The sequence below is a fragment of the Hypomesus transpacificus genome, chromosome 12 (genome assembly GCF_021917145.1).
Source record: "Hypomesus transpacificus isolate Combined female chromosome 12, fHypTra1, whole genome shotgun sequence".
Classification (NCBI taxonomy): domain Eukaryota; kingdom Metazoa; phylum Chordata; class Actinopteri; order Osmeriformes; family Osmeridae; genus Hypomesus; species Hypomesus transpacificus.
This window is the reverse complement of record NC_061071.1, coordinates 2,415,847-2,436,275: the sequence shown is the minus strand read 5'-3', so window position 1 is coordinate 2,436,275 and position 20,429 is coordinate 2,415,847. Positions and strand designations below refer to the sequence as shown.

Below are 20,429 nucleotides of genomic sequence, written 5' to 3'. Positions count from 1 at the left end.
GGTTAAACCTTACCTAATACGTATGTGGAGCAGGTCACAGACAGTGCAAGGCTGGGAAATTTCAGCAAGAAAGCAGGCATGTCTGCAAAATGAAAGCTGCATCTTTCCAGCCTGAGAAAGCACCCACTTATATTCTGATCAAGTAAAATCCAATTACTAACCTGAGTTGTGCCTACAGAAATCCGGCAGCACATCATTTCCACTGGCCATTAAACTCAGATGCCAATTTCCTTTGGACTTTGTGCACGGTGATCCTATTCTTTCTGTCCATGTAGAGGAAGACACCAAAGTCACCATGTGACTATGAGCAACAGTGCCTGTTTGGCATTTAGCACAAGCCCGCTGCAGGTAATTTAATTAATGCCTCGCCAAAGGCAGAGGAGAGGAGGAGTAATGTGTTTCATCACCAAAACATCTAGAGATACTAGTTGTCCAATGATTTATGATGAACCATGTCACCTCAATCATTCCCCAAAGTTGCCTTCTCCAGGAACCCAACACTTCAGAGGCCCTAGGAGACCACAGTAAATGAAAGTCAGCTAATGGCTGTGAAAGACTATTCATCATTCAAGTGCACTTTAAGTTCTTTAATCTGTGAGAAATATTTTGATCTATAGTTGAGGGGAGATATTTTATAACAGGACAATTATACTGTAAAAAAATGATTATACTGAAATATACATTGGTTCACAATACCTGAAATAATTCCTCTATACTAATACAATAAAAACAAATTAAGTAATAATAAATAGAATAATTTTCATTTCATACTGTTACAACACTGTGTTAAATAGTGTCCTATGTGAAATTTAGAATTTTAGAATTGCCTATGCACTTAAGTGAATACAAACCGGTCAAAGATCCTGGATTGAGGATAGTTTGACCAGAGGCGTTGTTAGACATAAAACTCTACGGGGGCACAGGCCCCAATTGATATCCCTTTTTTTTCTTTCAAGCTTGCTGCGCACAATGCACTACTAGGCTATAGAAACTCCCCCTGCGTAACCCACTGTACAACAGTTCAGAGGCGCAAGTTTGATATCAGCTTTGGCAGGGACATCAACAGTTAATACAAGCGCGCAGTACAAATTTTGTTTTAGTCAAAATATGATGATTGGTAGGCCTATCATTTAGAAACTTTCTTTAGTTGTGTAAAGTTTGGTTAGCCTATCTCAATTCCGACTTGTGTGCCAAGTCCGATACCTGGACTTCTGTGTGCGTGCTTCAGTGGCTATTTGGCAAGCTCAGAAGCGTGCGCTGGAATTCTGCAGGTATCGTGTGGGCATCGTCTGTGTTATCAACTGCTTTGATTTTACAAGCATTGCTTGAGATATTGCATTTATTTTTTCCTGGGATTATCAATCTAAATCTAAATTAATGCACTGACTAGTAAAGTAAATTGTTAATACTCAAACTTTTTTACAGTTATTGATTTTACTAGGTAACAGCAGATTTATACTAGTGCACGTGCCCCAGTAACGACGCCCCTGGTTTGACCCTGAAAAGCTTACGCTGAAGTCAATATAAACAGATTTTGTTTTTGATATATTTGTTAGTGAAAACGTTCACATAACGGACATAAGTACAACTTCAGAATCTACAAAACACAAACACAAATCCATTTACTGTAGCAGAACTGGTTGACCAGTTACATGGACATTTGTCACAGAATCTAAATCTCTTAAAAGTATGGCACACTTTTTTCAGAGTACAGCAACAGTGAAAAAACTATCGTAAAGCTTTCAAACATTTTTCAATAGTGTTCAAATTGATAATAACAATAATAATTACCTTTGTCACTCAAAATCCATAAGAACTGAAATTTCACAAAATCTATTTGACTAATAACTTTTAACGTTCAAATAAAACAAACAACTTAGCCATCAGCTCATTGTCAACAGAGAACATATTTACCAACATTTCCTCAGATTATCTCTGAGTAATATAATTTGAGTTTTCAAATCAGTATATTACCCACAATATAATGTTTAAGCACAGTCACTGTTGCAATGCTTGCACTGTAGAAAAAGACAGTTATGAAACCAGAGTTGTGCACCTCTATTCACATCTGCTCCTCTATCGTTTGATGGACAATTAATAAAACCATGTAAAAACGACATAACAAATTCATAACAAGCACATTGTAACATCCAAAGATGATTCAATAACTGCTGACTAAAATTACATTGCAATACTGTTTTGGAGTGTCATACAGCACAATAATAATGTTGCCAGTAAGGAGGATGTCCTGACACTCCGCCAATCCAGTGGAATATGTTGTGTTTTGTTGCCATGGAGTTGGAGCAGGTGCACTGCACAGACAGCCCTAGCTATCAGATGTGCACCAATCAACTGTTTAACAATCTGTAAAACACCAAATTAGGTGACTTGAAAGTTTAACTGCAGGCATTAAGCAAAAACTTTAAACAAAATGTTTGTGGAATGTTGTTACATGATTACACATAAACCTGAAAAATAAATGAAAAGTATTTGAACTGTCCATACAGTATGACAAATTGTATGGATATGTTCATATATATTCAAATGTTAACATGGAAATCTCAGTCTTGATAACCAGGTAGACATTCAGTAAATTGCTATGTAAGGCATGTGTCTTGGATTAGATACGCAGTCAAACACCAAAAGCAGACCCAGCAACAAACAGCTGCTCTTCATATTACTTTAAGTCTTCCTTTGTTGAAATGGCAAACACCACCAGCAAACCAAAAAACATTTCAAGAGTAAAACTATGTCATGAGGCCATGAGATCAGAATGTTATGGAGGTTACCAAGGTGACTTTGAGGGATTCATGTTGGTGTATTATTTTGTCTGTGTTGGAGGATTAGTAGTTTTACGCCGACCGTTTTTTCTTCTTGGTCTCTTTACAGAATCCATCATAGTTGTACCTGTGACAGGGCACAGCAACAAGTCCAACTCAAGCTAGACCCTGAGCCTTGCCTGTTTGGTACATTTGTTCAATACCCAAGGGCAAGCAGATTGGGGAGAGGGTTGGGGGTTGTGCTACAAAAAGGAGATTTTAGAAGAGAAAAGCTCAATGGGAGGGTCTCAGATTAAATACTCCCTCTTGTTGTCTATCTTTGAGTTATCAGAACTCAGGTTCAAGCAGGGATCCAAGCGTGGATCTATGTCAAGGTCCATGTCCAGATCCAGATCTGGGCAGAGGTCCAGGTCAATGTTGGCAGGGTAGCCTTCAGGGTAGCCTTCAGGGTAGCCTTCAGTGTAGCCTTCAGGGTAGCGGGTGTCCAGATTGGGACATGCCTCTTTCTGTGTGACGGACTGCTTGTCCTGTGCACAATGGCAGCGTTGGTACACGATGCGAGTTGTCAGGGTTACTGCACAGAGGATGACACCTGAAGCTGCAGCGATGATTCCTGGGAGACAACAGAGAACACAGTTGAGTTAAGGGCTCAAAGTCTGTGAGTGAACAAGAAGAAGTGAAGCAGTGCCTTCAGAATAAAGTCTCAAAGTAGCATATCTCATGTACTGGTGCTGTTGTGCTTTTTCTGTTACCCACTTCTGACGTAAATAGAAAAGTAACATGGAGTAACAGTGCTAATAAAAAGCAGTTTGCCATGACACATATCCTTTGTTTAAGAATGGAAAAGCAGACTCAACAGCAACCGGAAAGTATTAGCATACCTCCAACTAAAGCTGAACCATTGTGTTCTGGATTATTCCGTCGCTCTTTGTCGCCATGCACCCCACTGTCTGACAGATCTATGAAAAAGGAAAAGGGAGTAAAAACTGCACTAACTTACAAAACCCTGTATATATGAGTCATTTCGAAATTACAACCATATAAGGAGTGTATTGTTCCATACACACGATAACAAGGGCTCAAATCCATATTATTGACCCAAACGCAAACAAAAAGCTATACTACAAAGGAATGTTTGATCAATGCAATTGCTTAACACTCACCAGATATTGAGTGTGATGTCGTAACATTAGAAAGAGCTCCACAGTTGGACTCAACCATATTGCCTTGTATGCTGACCAATGAGCTTACACGATTTAAGATGGCTGCCTTCAGAGGTGCCAAATGATTGATCTGGACAGATGACAGGCAGCCAATGAAACCGCTTGATCCAGCCCTCAACACCTCCTCATCCACACCAGGGAGCCCTGCTGATGTGAAACAGAGGTGTTGGACAGTGCAATATAGATTTAAGAATGTAACCACATACAAGATTGAAATAACTTTGATCCTGTATTAGAAACAAACCATATTCACATGAATGCTAAATGTTGGTCCCAGCTCAAACACTCTTGGACAGACTAACAGAATGAAACAAATAGTTTTGATAAAAAAAATAATAATAATAGTACTGTAACCTCATTTGCAATGTAGAGACCTTAAATTCCAGTTTGATTTAATTTATATCCCAATGTTGAGTTTTCAAAAAAATGCTTAAAAGTGCTATTATGTGAATGAGCAGGACATTATGCTATTACAGTTGTACTTTATTCAAAGTACTCAGAACTCCGAAAAAACCTATCAAGGTTAAAGTACCCATGACTTTTCCCAACGTCAAAGATGTATGTCTGGCCATCTCTGCATCTGACGAGACACTGAATCTTCGAGTGATGTCATCGTCAATCTATTCCAAAAATAGAAAGGCAGTTATATGATGGTGTAGGTGACGTACAGGGACAGAAGCAGTAGTAGTACAGTTGTCCCGGTGTGTGAAACCACAGATCCTGTTAGAGAGCTTTTAACCTGAATATCCAAGTCTCTCCTGTCTCTGTGGATATGGACGTGGTGGAACATTCCATCAGCCAGACTGGTGGTCTGAGGACTGAATACATCTGAAGTCTTTTCTCTAGCCCACTGGTCCCTGATCTGTAAACTCCCTGTTAAGAAAAGGAAAGAATTAATATAAAAAAATACATTTTTGATTGTGATAATAGACTAAATGTTTAGAACTCCAATATTTCAATTTGTACCAGAGAAGAGTGAATTGATAACAGTAGAGAGAAAAGGAGAAAAAAAAGATAATATAACCACCGTTTGTTGCCAAGATGATTGCCATATACTTTTGATTGAAGCTGCTGACGAACAGCAACATGGCAGGGGCGTGGACTGTCCGAAAACGGAAGGTGATGCTGTCTCCATTTTTGTCAGTTGATTGGCTGCCTCGGCTGTCCATCACGGATGAAGGCTCCTGTAGCCTGTAGGTGACTGAGGAACCACTCTCAAAGGACACTGACAATTCTATAACAGAGACAGAGTGTCAATACACTATACAGATGAAGACATGCATGTGAATCAACAGTTTGAACAGCCTACATACAAGGTATGACCATGAGAAAAGACTGTAAACCTTTGAAAAGGGGTACTGTACAAGATAGTGCTGTACAATCAAGAAAAACTTGATTGGAATGTTTTGATTTGTCAAACCATTTGTCCCTTACATAGAGAATAGAACATTACAGTGGAAAAAGCTTAAAGAAATGGTACAGAAATGGCACTGCTCATACATCTGATGTCTGAAATAAGCTTCTCTGGAATTGCTTTTACTGTAATTCAGCATCAATTGTGCTTTCATTGATTTTTGGTCCAAAAGAGTTGGCCCTGTGCCATATTAGACCCCTAATGGACAATATTTTAAACAACAAAGACTGCATTTTACACTGGCCTTGTGAACCCATTTGGTTTGAAATTTGATCAGAAGCCCGTCAGAAAAGTAACTTAACGCAATTACTGTATATAGAAATCCCTCTGACTGCAATATGGATTGACTTGCCTTTCTCACAGTGTGGACCTCCATAGGCAGAGTGCGTGCAATCACACACGTAGCCCCGGTCTTTCTCAATGCACCTTCCCCTGTTGTGGCAGTGGTGTTCCTGACCGCCACAGTTTCCTGGACAGCCCGGTCTGACTCCTGGGCTCTTCCTAGCTCTCTCCTCCAAGTCGAGAGTGACCCCATTCATGGTCAGTGCGCGGATGCAGCCCACAAAGCTGCTCTGTCTGGACGCTGTTCCTCCTGACAGTGAGATCAAGTCACGTTAATAGTATGCTCATGTGAATCCTGAGGAGAGGATGAATCGAATGAATCACCCTTTCCGGATTCATATTGTCAGATGAATCCTGAAAATGAATCTCTTTGTCAGTGGTGTACCCTGGGACCCCCTATGAAGTGAGGCTTACCTATGAACAGCTGGGAGGAGAGCTGTAGGCGGTAGAAGCCATCAGAGGGGGCCCCCAGGGACTGGGGGGGCAGCTGGTCCACCTGGAGCGTGGCCTCCTTCACGTTGCGCTCCACGTGGACATAATGCCACTGTCTGTCATTCAGGGGGACTGGGGATCTCACCGTCAAAACCACAGGACCATTCCCAACGTCGAACAGGAAGGCAATGGCTGTGGGTGCTGGTGAGAACACAGATGGAAGCTCTCCTAAATTCTTCACATTTCTATACAGGCATTTCCGAATTTGAAAGAAGAGAATGGCAATTGTTGGCAATGTGACATTGCCTATGGCAGATAAGAGAACAGAACTAGGTTTCCTGAGTAACATGTGGGCTCTGTCTATAACTCACAGGTCATATCCAGCCTAATGAAATCAGTTTTCCCCAGGTTCTCCAGAAAGACCCCGGAGTAGCTGCTGGTCTTGAAGTAGAAGGATATATCAGCGCTGAGCTCAGCCTGAAAGGAGGGGAAGCTGAGGTAGGATGAACCCTCATAGACCCATGCGGCATTCCACAGAAATCCTGGAGATATACAGTGGACATACGGTACATCTCAATAAAGTAGTCTCATTGTGTACACTGCATAGTGTCAGACATCTCACTTGTTCATCCAATCCACAAAATTCACACACTCAAAATGTACTTGGTATTCATTGTTAATACCAGTCAAGCGTTGACTCTTAACACTTACGGTCACCAGAACACTGAAGAGGCCCAACCCTGTATGTAACCAGTGAACCTGTTCTGTGTGTGGCTCCGACAACCATTCCTGTCATGGGGAGGTGATCTTTGAAGGAGACAAATCCTGTGTCCGTGGCCCTGTTGAAGACAGTGAAACCATGATCAAGGATTCAGACATAAAACAAAGACGTCCAGGGAAACGTGATCAAATGTATCTGAAACTGATTCAGTGTCGTTCATTGGTGAAATGGCCATATCTTGCCATGAGTCTCGGTCTGCGTCACAGTTACAAAAGAAGTCCGTGTCGATGCAGTTTCCCTCCAGGCTGCAGGAGCACTGCTGGATGCCAGGTTGGAAGCCAGCCCAGTAGGTCCTCCTCTCTCCGTCCCTGTCCAGCCACCATGACACCGGAGTCCCATCTGAAAACACACACACACACTATCTCACTGTCTCATAAGGTCATTGTCACACTCACTGTCTCACTTTCTCTTATTAACTCCTAATCACCCCCTTTTAACTCTTACTATTATTTATTGCATGTTTAACCATGTTACAACCAAAGGCTTTAATTAGCTCAAACATCAGCGCATATGTGAATCTACTGATACTGACTGTGCTCCATTCATAAAAAACACCAACCAATGCAGTCAATAAAGCAAAGCAGTGTTTGGTCAACAGTCCATGATGAAAAATACTTTTATATTAGATTTCTATTTCAAACATATTCATGGTAACTGGCTGGGTAACCCATTAAAAATAATCCAAGTGGGTCTTTAAGGTTGTGCAGTGGAACTCCTTGACTATGCTGCAGTATAGGCATTAGGAAAAAATGCATTTGAGTCTAAATTCCTTGATATTTTTGTTGATACCAGTGTCTTGTTCGTTTGCTTATGTCTCAGAAAATCTCCCGGCATAAATATTTCATTTCTTCAGAGGTTCTACAAAAAAGCGTGAATACCCAACGTGAGATGGAAGTGACTGAGAGCCACTTTGTTCACAGTGGGAGTTGAAATGAAAGAGAGTGAACAGAGGGTTGGGAGTGGTAAACACATGTCTCAGCCAGGCAGCAGATGAGTGACGCAAAAAAACAAACAAACTTTGTTAGAAACATCTACAGTCATTGTCTTTCCTTATCATGAGACTGAATAAACGGCTTGAGGTGTTGTGAAAGGATAGCGAGACACCAGATAGTGTCTGGTGTTGTGAAAGGATAGCGTTTCCTAAGCAGTCATTTTCCACGCAGAACAAAACCACCACTCACAACTGTTTCCTCTGAAATGACTCACCAAACGCATTGAAAAGAGGGGACTTCCTGCAACCATAGACAACTTCCTGCTGGCAGAGCTCAGACCGGCCCACTAATGAGAGCATCTGCTGAGGCGAGGCGGTGTAGTGGAACATCCTCACATGTGGTCCCTGCAGAGAAGAGCCCTGAACGCTCACCGGCCCTGTGCTGTTGTGGACCACCACTGTCCACGCCCGGTCATCTGCACAGGAAACAAAGCAGGCTGACTGGACAACGCTACAGGACGTTGGCTCAAAGCTACAGGATGGTTGGCTCAAAGCTACAGGCTGGTTGGCTCAAAGCTACAGGCTGGTTGGCTCAAAGCTACAGGCTGGTTGGCTCCAAGCTACAGTATGGTTAGCTTCCCATAACACACGATGGCCTGATGATTGCAACCCTGTCGGAAGTGATTAGCATTGGTGCAGCTTTGTCTTGACACGTTTGTTCATCCACAGCTCACCAGTCATGTTGCAGTACACCAGCGTCGATCTGAGAGGACCACTGCCGTCTGGATCAATGGAGAAGTAGCCGGATAAACCAGTGCTCCGTCTGTGTGCTTCACAAGACGCCTCATAAATAGCTGTTGAAGGCAAAATAAATACTGTGACTTCCACCATGGAGTTAACCCCCATTACTTTTTTAGACCAAACATATTCTTTTACGTGACATGGTCTCGTCTAGTGCTACAGGTGAACCGTGTAGAAAGTGCAGACTTGAATGGGACTGGGATTATTCCCGGGGTAGCTAAACACACAGACATCAGGCCACATCCACTTCAAGTAAACAACAACCAAAGACAAGAAGAGGAGCGGCCTGATGCCTGGCCTGGCTATAGGAAATAGGAACTAGGTTTCAATTTGCTCACAGTTGTGGCAGGTTGCTCCAGTGTAACCAGTCCCAGAGCAGTCGCAGTAAAAGGTGTTCCAGGTTTGGGAGCATTGACCATCATGCTCACAATAATTGGGTAGGCATCTATAAAAAGAAACATAGTCAAATTTAAAACGGAACAAATATTTGTTTCCCCTCACCCAAACTTTTCACCGGCTGTCTATTTTTACGCACATACCCACTCGTACAGATACTACCATGTATACACACATGCCTGCACATTATTCACACAGCACAAGGTGAAAACCAACAAAAGCGATAGCAGAAGGAACAGTAGAAGGCCACACTGGACCAAATGACGTGTTCATGTGACCCACAGTACCAGCTTTTGATGGAGGTTTGCATGCCCGAGCAGACTGCCAAATAAAAATCCACTGAGTAATTAAGTCCCATCTCTGAGCTGCCAATATTGATTTACCTCTGTGCCAGCTTGGAGTATTAGACTGAGTGAAAAATGTGTTGTGTGGCTGCCAGTACAGGCAGCTGTGATTAGGCTGAGGTATTCTAGAAGTCACGGTCTGTTTCCTGCCAAGCCAGGATGACAGAGGGCACAACAGATTTGCCAGGGCACCAATGGAGGAGCACTACAAGGGAAGGAACTGTCTTGCTTTGTTAACCCCTCCATCTGTCTTAGATGACTTGCGATTGATCTTAACATGTTTGAGTTGCAGCTTTGCAAAAACACTCATGAACATACCGGGGGACATGGGGTGACAAAGACAAACACCGTTCATTCTGTGATATGGAAAGGAGCCATGTTTTACCTGTCATGGATCTCACATACATCAAAGTGAATCTGGCTATAATTGCCCCATATCCCTTGCTGCACAAAGGACATGTTCACAGGCTGACCGTTGATGGTGATCTGCCGTAGACACCCCTGAAAGGCCAAAGTAGGGTTCCTACAACCTTGACTGGTCACTAAGGATGGACAACCTGTTGACAAGCACAATCACTCTCAGACACTACGATCACTTTCTTTTTAAATGACAGGACAGATCAATCTGACAATCAGACGGAGACGGCATGCGACTGGCGAATCAGGTGCAGTGTCATTGCACTGGCCAGGTCTGAAGAATGGGCACTGTCCAGTCTGCAGCGGTCTCAGTCCAATTTGGAGCATAGAATCTTCCATGGAAGAGAAAATCAATCTCTAGCTTGGTCCCCAAAAACGTAGGTAGGTTATCAGTCAAAGGCTGTAATGCAGCATAATTACAGTCTATCACCCCTCAGTCATTCCTATCACACACTCAGTAAGAAGTGTTTGGACAGGGTAATTTATAAAAGGTGAGGGCAGAGGTAAAACATTCAAAAAAGAAAGGTAAGAATAATCTTACCACCCCAAAATATACTCTTGTCAGGGTCCACATGGTTTTGCACTTCCATCGTTGAGACTGGCCCAGCATCCAAGGTCAGGGAGACCTTCAGATCTCTGAGGCTGAGTCTGACTGAGTGCCACTGCCCATCACTTACACTATGTGCTGCTTGAAGGAAAAGAAAGGAGAAGAAAGGAAACATTTTGTGTAGGTACATTAGCTCACAAACTGAACCTATTTCGCAACCTTCACAACAACTGTCATTCAAATAGACTTCATACTATGGTTCCTTGAGTATACAATGTAATATTTGTATAGATAACTCCAGTCTCTATCAAGTTTCAGTGACAAAGGTTTTAACTGACACTGTAATCTGGGAACTGTGACTGGTCTCTTTTGTAAGACCACACATAGAAAGAAAGGAGGACTATTCATAGTTTGCTTTCTTCCTGCTCACATATGGCAACGTCAGACTTCTGAACTGCTAGTCTCTGTAGAGTGAGGTGCAGTTGGCCTCTGCTGATGTGCACAAACAGGAGCTTTGAGGTTCCAGACAGAACAGTCAAGAGCAGGAGCCCCTCTTGGTTCCAGGTGCGGAACTGGAATCGAACCGACAACCCTTCCATCCCGGGTTCAACAGGGAGAGACAGGAAGCTGTTGGTACTCAGAAAGGAAGTGGAATACAGCTGGGGCTCCGAGCAGGAGAAGGAAACGTTACCCTGAGAAAGAAATGGACATGAGGTGAATACCGCACTGCATCTTTCTGCCCATCTAAGTGAAGCTGTGGAGTATGGAATGAAGACTAATGACACACACACGGTAGCTGATCATGGGAAGGGAAAGGCCATGGAAATGTCAAATGTCATCCCTTGTTTGGCCAAGTCCTGGGTGCCGAGGGAGTGACTACAGAATACATGTCCAATATCTAGACTTTGCTCAGAGGAGCACACACTGAAAACATAATCGATACTGCTGCCACTGGAGGTGAGGGGTGTGAGAGGGTGGAGGGAGTGACGGGGTTAGAGGAGGGGGGTTAGCTGCTCCACAATAGTCAATCTTTGTCTGCCCCCAAAGTTAAATATAATGGGCAATTATTGTCCCAAGAAGTAGGAATAATTTACACCTGATTGCACCAGGTATTGTTTGGACGTCAACAGGGCATTTGAATCTTATTAAAAATAGACTGGAGCTGTGACCATAAAGAACACCAAAGGAGGTTTTGTGATTTTCTTTGTAAATGGCCATTACTTTAACTACATCTTACTTTTTATGCTTACTTACCACAGCAAGAGGTGGCATGACATTCCGACTGAATGTTACAAACCAAAAAGTTAATTAGTTTTATATTTTTAAGGCTTTCTTTGTATTTTAAAATACCTCAGCTTCCAAGCTATACCCATGGTGCACACGTCAGAGCTAGGAACCCTTGATTGCCTTCTGAATAGCTTTTTCCAACAAAAGGCATTTAAAGTCCTACCACGCTGTACATCTGGGGCTTGCGCCTCTTTGCCAGGTCAATTATATTGACTCCATTGTAGAAGAGGTTCTCAATACAGCCATGGAAGTTTTTTCTGAGGAAGGTTCCTGGTTTTCCGGGCAGGGGAATACCTCCAAAGCTGAGCTTTGAGAAAGGAAGAGATATAAAAGGTTGTGTGCTGCTGTGTCTGACTCTACAACCAATTGATTCATAATGTGTTTTTTTTTTTTTCAGGAAGAATGCGGGGGAATGATGAACTAGTATACAGGAGAAGCCCCACCTCATAGTCCACCTCCAGTGAATTGGCCACACCTGTGGTGCTGAAGTGGTATGTCAGCCTGTCCACCGTCAGGTTCACGTGTGTGTTGATGCGCTCCATGAGGACAGAGTGCCAGCCTTGGTCATCCAGGAGACTGCCTACACTCACCGATAGGTTGCCACTTCTGGGATATAACTTTTCATCATCTGGAGGCAAGGATGTCGTCAGGTAGAAGACAACAAAGACAAGAAATCACCTTAATTTTTGGAAAAACATAAATTCAGGGAATAAAGCGTATGGGATGTTCACCCAAACTTTAATTACAGTATTGTTAAGTTTTATGGAGAATCAATCTGTAGATGATTAATACTATAATAATACTAATACTATTTAATAACTGTAACTTTAACCGGCATGGCTGTAGTTAACAGTCTGTGTAGAGTTATTTGTTATAAATAGTCAACAGCAGAGTCTCAAGACAAATAACATTAATTGACAGAATCATGTTAAAGTCAACTTAAAGGTTCCAATTGTATTGTATATGGAATTTATTTGAAATCTGTTAAATAAAAATACAAATCCGTACCATCTAAATCTGTCATGAAATATTCATTGCTCCAGTGGTTTCTAGGACCAAACCCTGGCCCATGCCTACCTAGGTTGAGGTGCAGGACCAGGGTTCCCTGGTGGAGCTCCAGAGTCAGGTAGTCTCCTCTCTGGCCCGCCCCATGAACCAGAACCCCATCTGCTCCCTGGCTCTTAAACTTGAGAGAGATCCTGTCCTTCACTGTGCTCATGGACTTCTGGTTGAAGCGGTACAACAGAGCACTTCTACTGTTGAAGTCCACCACATCTGACTCTGTAAACCAAGACCAGGAAAATAAGAATGAAGAACTTTCCATCTGGTTGCTCTGTTACAGAGAGAATACTGAGGGAGATCCTATCAAGTGCACACACAAAGCAATGTCAGCACACACACACACACACACACACACACACGGCCACACAGGGATACATATGCATACACATGCACGCACACATACGCTTACCTTCTACTACTTTGTTTTGTATTATATCCATCGATGTACAGTACATCTGTCTTTCTTGTGGAAGGATGTATAGAGTTGTGTTTTTAACAGCCAGACTGAGGTGAGAATAATGTGTGGTCACTGGTCCGAATTCCAGTTTACACTCTAGGTTTAATCAGTGTGGTAAACCATGGCGCCATTAGGGGAGTCTCATTCCTAAGGAGGCCACACAGTTGAAATGTGCACCGAATCAATATTATACCCTGAACCCAAATGCTAGTCTGGAAAAGACCAGCAGTACGACTCTGTCTGGGCAGTTTTACTGTACTTCAAGCAGAAGTACAGTTACGAAGGAAGAAAGAAAACTCAAACTGAAGGATGTTAACTCCTTGAGCAGTGACTGTGAGGGTCTTGGGTTGCAAACACCAAAGTCCTTCATCAAGTTGGTGAACATGGAACAGGAATACAGACAGGGCTCCATTTTTGGAGAATCGAAGAAGGCGGCTCAATGCACTCACTGTATGCACAGCCGTAGACCTCAGCTCTCAAGCCGATCCCCCCTTCCCGGCTCCACTTCAGAGGGACAAAGCGAAGGAAGCGGGCCCTGATGGACATGGGCAGTTTGTGGGGGACCACAGCATCTGAATTGGTGTTCCCAGGGAATGTCTGGTGGGGGGTGGGCAGAGATAAAGAACGATATCATCATCATCACCACATTCCAAACCTTTGTAAAATAAAACAATACACCAGTGACGTGAGGAAGAGTATAGTAGTTGCTTACAAACGTCAGAGATTGATACCCATTATACTTCATCACCTGCCTCAAATACTGTATTATAGACTGCCGGGATAACCTGGTGTGCAGTATTGTGCATCGAATGCTGGTTTTCTTTTTTAGTTCCTCCAAACTTTTCCTGTCTGTCCCTTTGGAAAAGGACAGCCAAAAGGATGATGGAGCTCTAAAATAACTGGTATTGATTCATCTTTGGAGGTCTAAGCCTACTCGTGTGTTTTTTCATGTAGGAGAAATACCGCAATCGTTCTCTCTGGTGGCCGCACACATCGATTCAAGAGTTGTTCAAATAAAACAAGGGGAAAAAAGCAGTAATTCAAGTCAGGAATGCTGAGCAGTGACCCTATGTCCCAGTGGACAGTGATCTCTAATCTGTCTTACTGTACCTCTGCTAGTCCTTCTACTGAGAGTGCCTTCACACACTGACAAGGGTCCTGTCCACACAATCAGAACTACTGCTTAACTTTGTGACTTTTTTTAGATTGCCTGTGGTGACACATAGTAACGTAAAGTAAAAATGATAATTGCCAAACAATCAGCATTTGTTGTCATATTTGGTATAATTCAACACAAATCAACACTTTCAGATTCAGGTGTTGCGTTGCACTGTCGCGAAACCAGGAGATGGCTGTTTAATTTGCACATTTGTTAATTTTGAAAGTAAGAAGTTGAGAACAGAGGATGTGAAAAGAACAAGGATTTCCTTTAAGACCTACGATAAACTGACAAATCCCATCATTTACTTTTTTTTCCAGGCACAGTTTTTCTTAAGCTTTTCATTATGGCTCTGAAGGCACACGTCAAGTCCAACAGCAATCTTCAGAGTTATCTTTTTCACCAGCTTGCAGAATGAACTTCTCATTAATTGCAATGCGTGTCTGGCTGTAGCACTTTGAAAAGTATTATTGGACATTATTCTATTTCCGATCAGGTTTGTTACAAAGAATCTACTTAAAACATCCGATTCATATTATCTGTGTTTGAAAGCAGAGGATGAGCATCATATTGTTCAAGACAATATGACATGAGACAAAGCTGGTACCCTAAAAAATATAGCGAATGAATTGATAACGTGGACAGATGCAAACTCACCACTGTGTCGTCCTCTTGCTGGTACTGCCTCCATACCTGTCCTAGGTCACTGAACAGCAGCATGTATCTGGTCACCCAATCAGAGCTGCCTGCACGTCCCTGGGTGGCGATGCCGGTGACCTCTACCCTCCCCAGTAGGTCCACCTGCAGCCAGTGCTGTTTGTCTGACTGCCGGGGCGCCCAACCTCCCTCCCCTGCATGGATGACAACACTGACAATTCCAAGAATTCCCTACTTTATCTTGTCTTCAGTCTTGTTACGTTAGAGTACTCACCCTCTTCATTGTTCAGCTTGGCCAAGTGAGGAAACTGTCCATTGGAGGATGTGGAGCCTTTGAAGGATGACTGAGGCAAAACTGTGAGCAATGGCCCGTTACAATTATCTAAAAGATAAAAGCATTATAGTAGACTATGTATCACAGTCGATATAATTTTCAGAGGATGATTCATTCTTGTTGCTTGTAGCAAATCACAAAAAAACGATTGTAAAATTAAAAGATACACTTTATTCCACTTCATTCCAAAATGTGTAGCTATCCAAAGTGGCATTCAATTGAAATTGAGAAGATCTTTCATGGACATGCATTTTTTTCTCTGTCAAGATATCAATGGTACTTCGCTAATGTGTTTGTCATTTGCAGCATGTCAAGTTTTGGAAAGTCTCACAGTTAAAAAAATGAATACAGCAATTTTCATTGATGACTATTAGCTTTGGCAGAGGACATAGCTGCTTTGCAACACTGCTCAGCTTGAAAACCTTCAATCAAAAAGCTCTTTCTTTTCACTTAGTATCTCCTTCCAGATCGGAAATAATAACTTAAGTGGCTCTATTCTAATCTACGGCCTTCAGGCAGACCCTACAGTGTTTAGTTTACTTACGGTCATTTTGATGCATAAATAGCGTGATCGTAAATCTGACACACATTGTTATGTTCTAGTTATTTTTAAAGAAGAAAACAAAGCTCCTTTAGAAAGGTAGAACACCGACCTCTTGTGTTGATAATATATTTTAACCTCTTTAAAATTACGTATTGTGTTATAGTTATGTGCAAAGCTGAGTTGAGAATATGGCCCCTTGGAAGACATGATTGATTTTGTTTAGCCCACTTATCACCATTTATTGTACAAAACGATTTCAACTTGCCGCCACAGGCAAACACATAAAGCGAAATAATACTTACAGTTATTTGCTGCGTGTGTGGAACTACAACTGCACCATAGCAAAATAAATGCACTCAGCCATACATTCCACACCGCTCTCATCGTGACCAGAAAACCCAGCATTTCAAAGTATACTACTTCCAAAAGCTGTAATAGCAATGTATCGAGGTCGCAATATAAATTCTCCACGAATGTGTATTCTGCTACACAGTTCTTCCATTGGCCGATCAGCTTTTCCAACCACTACCATGAATGCCATGTGATAATTTTTTGATTAACTCCTAAAAAGTCCTTTCATTTTAACTACGCTACTGAAGTACTACACCTGTAAAAACTATTGATTATTGATCCTCTGAAAACTCCCCGGCACAGTCGATATTGTGAAGCCTACAGTACACAAAACAACCCTAACTCGCAAGCCTGATCCTCGCACTTGGATGTATTCATCTAGGCTATGCCTTGTGTGCGTCTGTTTGTGTGCGTGTGTGTGTGTGTGTGTGTGTGTGTGTGTGTGTGTGTGTATGTGTGTTTGGGTGTGTGTGCGTGCATGCGTATGTGTGTTTTGGTTTGAAAGAAAAATACGGAGAGAGAGAGAGAGAGAGAGAGAGAGAGAGAGAGAGAGAGAGAGAGAGAGAGAGAGAGAGAGAGAGAGAGAGAGAGAAAACGAATGGCGTCAGGACCACGGACAGTACCACGTACGTACATTACATTTTTTGTTCAGCTAGCAGGTTTATAAATAACATTGTATGGATATTAAGTTAACAAAAAATATTTTGTTCTGAGGTATCGATAAGAAAGGAGGTTAACTAAGATAAATAACTGGGCATACTTCTCGTTTCTAGTTCCTTCAGGATATCACACACATCTAAATTGTTTTGCATTTCCTTTGTTGATTGTTTTTTTGTTTTCTGGAAAGAGAAAGCTCGTTAGCCTGTGGTGGCCAGGCCAGGGTCAGTTTGAGGTGCAAATAGAGTCAGACACTCAAATCCTAAATGGATATGAGACCCCTTGCTAATGGATACTCTGAAAATGGACTGAATTAGTAATACAGTACTACTCATTTTCTAGAAATCAGTAGATACAATTGACTTTTCTGTAAGGTGGTCTGATTTTGCTTATTCATGCGAGACCTATTGGGAATAATTTGCTCCTAGGATGCCGGACATGCTATACTGATTACCAGCTTTGAGGATGATACACAAAGTTTCATATGTCTGCAAAAGGACATGGCGACAGCGAGACGGTGACCCTGGCCACTAAATCCCTTTCTGAGGACAGACATTATGTCTCACACAGCAAGCTTGTTTACCCCCTCAAAGATCACATTCACTTATTGAATCAGGTTTGTCTCTTCTACAGAAATACTGGGTTAGTATTTTATTTTAATAATAAGTCAAAACAATTGATCTCCCTTAGTGTCTTTTGGATTGTTGTGTTCACTGTGTAGCTGATCTGATTGCGAAGAAACATACAGTAACATCATATCATGTCATACGAGAAGCATTTCTGCCAATTCAATTGTTTCCTCTCTCAAGCCCTTCTCTCTCGTCTCGTTTTTCACGCTAGAAGAAGTGAAAAGAACTTGATAATCACACACAACCTTGAAACAAGAAAAGCAAAAAGGTAATTTGGTGTCAAATTACCGTGAACAAATATTAGGAAGAGAACGTAGGTGTTTTGAACCAAGCCTCCTCTTTGCATTCAGCTTTCAGCAACCCTGTGACAGAATGAATAGAAAGTGGGTCTACCTTGATATTCATGAAAAACATCAGGGCATTGAAGCAATTATCACTAGTCTTCTATGTGTTAGGCAGTGACCTTCATTTATGCATCTTACAGCTCATTTCCTATGTAGATGTGGTCATTCATCAATATGTCGCCTTCTTGACAGTCATTTAGAGACGTGGTAGACGTCAAGCGAAAGGAATGAGCCTTTCAGTTTGTGTTTTGCTTTATGCAACATGGACAGTGCCATGTAACAGTGTGATTGGCATACCTGTGGCTGTAGTATTATTTTGAAGAGAATTGGAGATTAAACTAGAAGCAGAAAAGCCAGGTCAGGCTTGTGGAGACTCCATGTGACTTTTCGAAAGAAAGGCTCTAATCCAAAGCATTAATTGGAGTTTGTGAAGAACTGCTGATTCAGATGGCACTTTCCCTTGTCATATTTGAATTATTGTTTGTGCACTTGATGGCAGTGTTTGTCTATGTGTGCGTGTGTGCTCATGGGGTACTGTGCTGTTTATCCCAGAATTAGGCCAGCATGTGCAAAAACAAACCCAACTATACACATTATGACTACAGTGCTTATAATTGCATATGTGTCACAGATGCTGGTGTCCAGATGGATGGTTTTCAGCAATCTTGCCAGAAGATCAATTTACTAACAACCATTCCAGATCATTGGCACTGAAGCTTTACAAAACCATCGTCATTATCATCCACTGAGAATAAAACTACACCCTGTGTACTTTTGTTGTATTCACCATTCATAATTCAAAACAAAAAAGCAATGTGTAAGATAATCCTGATATTAATAAAAAAAGATTGAACAGATACCTGAACAGTCATGATCAGAGTCAAGGGGGAGAGAGCTGACCATGACGGATCATCTGGTCCTGGGCAACGGGCAGCGGTACCACCCAGCTGTCCATCTGCCCGTCATCACAAAACCATCTCATTTTTCATCTTTCATCTCAGCTAGCTACATACAAATGGGCCGGGATATTGTCAATTAGCTTGAGTCTGAGGGCTGCTTGGTTAGGTTTTGATGTAGATGTAATTCTTCCAAACATGTTTTGAGGTGAAATATGTGGCAAAAAATCATTTCACATGTAGGAGCACATAGCCTCTAGAATGTACCTTCAAATAACCTTCAACGTTTATCTATCTACCACAGTCCTGTGGTGGCGGTTTGTGAATTTCAATCCCGATCACTTCTACTTTTAGTCACTAAACGCTATGGCTCTAGGCTATACAGCGTCTTTCTCCAGATTGAAAGTGAACTCAGGGGGCTGGAACTGTATTAACAAAATTAGGAATGAAAACCATGAAACACAGACAAGGCCATCTTTCAAATCACACTTAAAAACAAATCAATACTAATCTGTTATATTCTTATTATATAGAGAGACAAACTGTAGGTCCCTCTCATCCCTCTCATCCCTAGTCCACTTGTGAAAAGGAGGTTGTTCTGAATCGTAGATGCAAGCGCTATGTTTCTAACTGCGAGGTGATTTTATTTCACTTCTGGAAAACAACACGGTGTAGGAGGCAAAATGTACACATCAAAATGTACACATCAAAATGTACACATCAAAATATACACATCAAAATGTTCACATCAAAATGTACCTACTGAATACAACAGGAGATTACATTCATTTGATGTAGCAGTTTAAAGTAACACTTAATCGATATAACTGACACATTTTAGCAGCCATTGTAATGTTACGTAGATATGGTTCAACCATGCCTTGTCATGTTTCAAAAGGTGTGCTGACAATTATCTCATTGGTTGGTGTCACGCCCCAAGATGATAAACCTGACCCAAATCAGTTATTTTTGAATACATAACTTACGTATATTATTTGAACGTATCCACATATTACACTATTAACTTTTATAGTAATCCATTACATTTTGATCATTTATCTGGAACCACATTTACTCTCATGAAGTAAATCTTCAGTACAAACAAAAACCAGAAATGTAAAGACAAAAATGCAGAAACCATTTGACTCATTCTCGACAGAAGTAAGCTGAACATTGAGTTTTGTTGAGTTGATGACAAATTGAAAGGGGTGAGAGAGAAACATTCAAAAGCACGCTATGCACTTAAGTTTAATCAGTAAGTACAATCACAGTTGGGTATGGTGACGCTTTTATCCTGGGAGCCAGAAGACCAATCATATGACAGGGTTATCCTGATGTGAAGCTCAGGGTCTCTGGAGGAGTAGAGACGGATTCACATGGAGTTTACCTGGGGCGCTGACCGTCCCCCTGCCCTAATCTACATCAGCATCCCTATTTACAAGGCCTCTCTCTGTAGACTGCCAGAAAACCGGTTGACAGTCATTCATCACTGCTGTTCAAAAATACACTTCCCATGAGAGGAATGAACAAAAAGTGAGCGCCTATGAATTAAAGAGGATCGTTTTCCAGGACGTCATTCCACTTCGCAGTTTTAGGTTTAATACTCGGATTCTACGTTTCCTGAGGGACACTGTGGAGATAATT

General features: G+C 41.8%; 1 protein-coding gene across 1 annotated transcript; it reads right to left on the bottom strand.

The window, feature by feature from the left end:
- Window positions 1-1,604: 1,604 nt before the first annotated feature.
- Window positions 1,605-18,871, bottom strand: cntnap5b (contactin associated protein family member 5b). The gene is made up of 24 exons (XM_047031335.1): window positions 18,790-18,871; window positions 15,305-15,412; window positions 15,031-15,224; window positions 13,664-13,811; window positions 12,773-12,976; window positions 12,139-12,323; window positions 11,859-12,002; window positions 10,839-11,100; window positions 10,403-10,546; window positions 9,830-10,001; window positions 9,043-9,149; window positions 8,638-8,757; window positions 8,179-8,379; window positions 7,155-7,311; window positions 6,903-7,030; window positions 6,563-6,733; window positions 6,174-6,392; window positions 5,770-6,009; window positions 5,031-5,237; window positions 4,743-4,876; window positions 4,536-4,623; window positions 3,944-4,147; window positions 3,662-3,739; window positions 1,605-3,393 (listed from the first exon to the last, which is right to left on the bottom strand). Exons 1-24 carry the CDS (start codon window positions 18,869-18,871, stop codon window positions 3,068-3,070), a joined length of 4,023 nt encoding a protein of 1,340 aa, XP_046887291.1. The 3' UTR covers window positions 1,605-3,067.
- Between the last annotated feature and the right edge of the window lie 1,558 nt (window positions 18,872-20,429).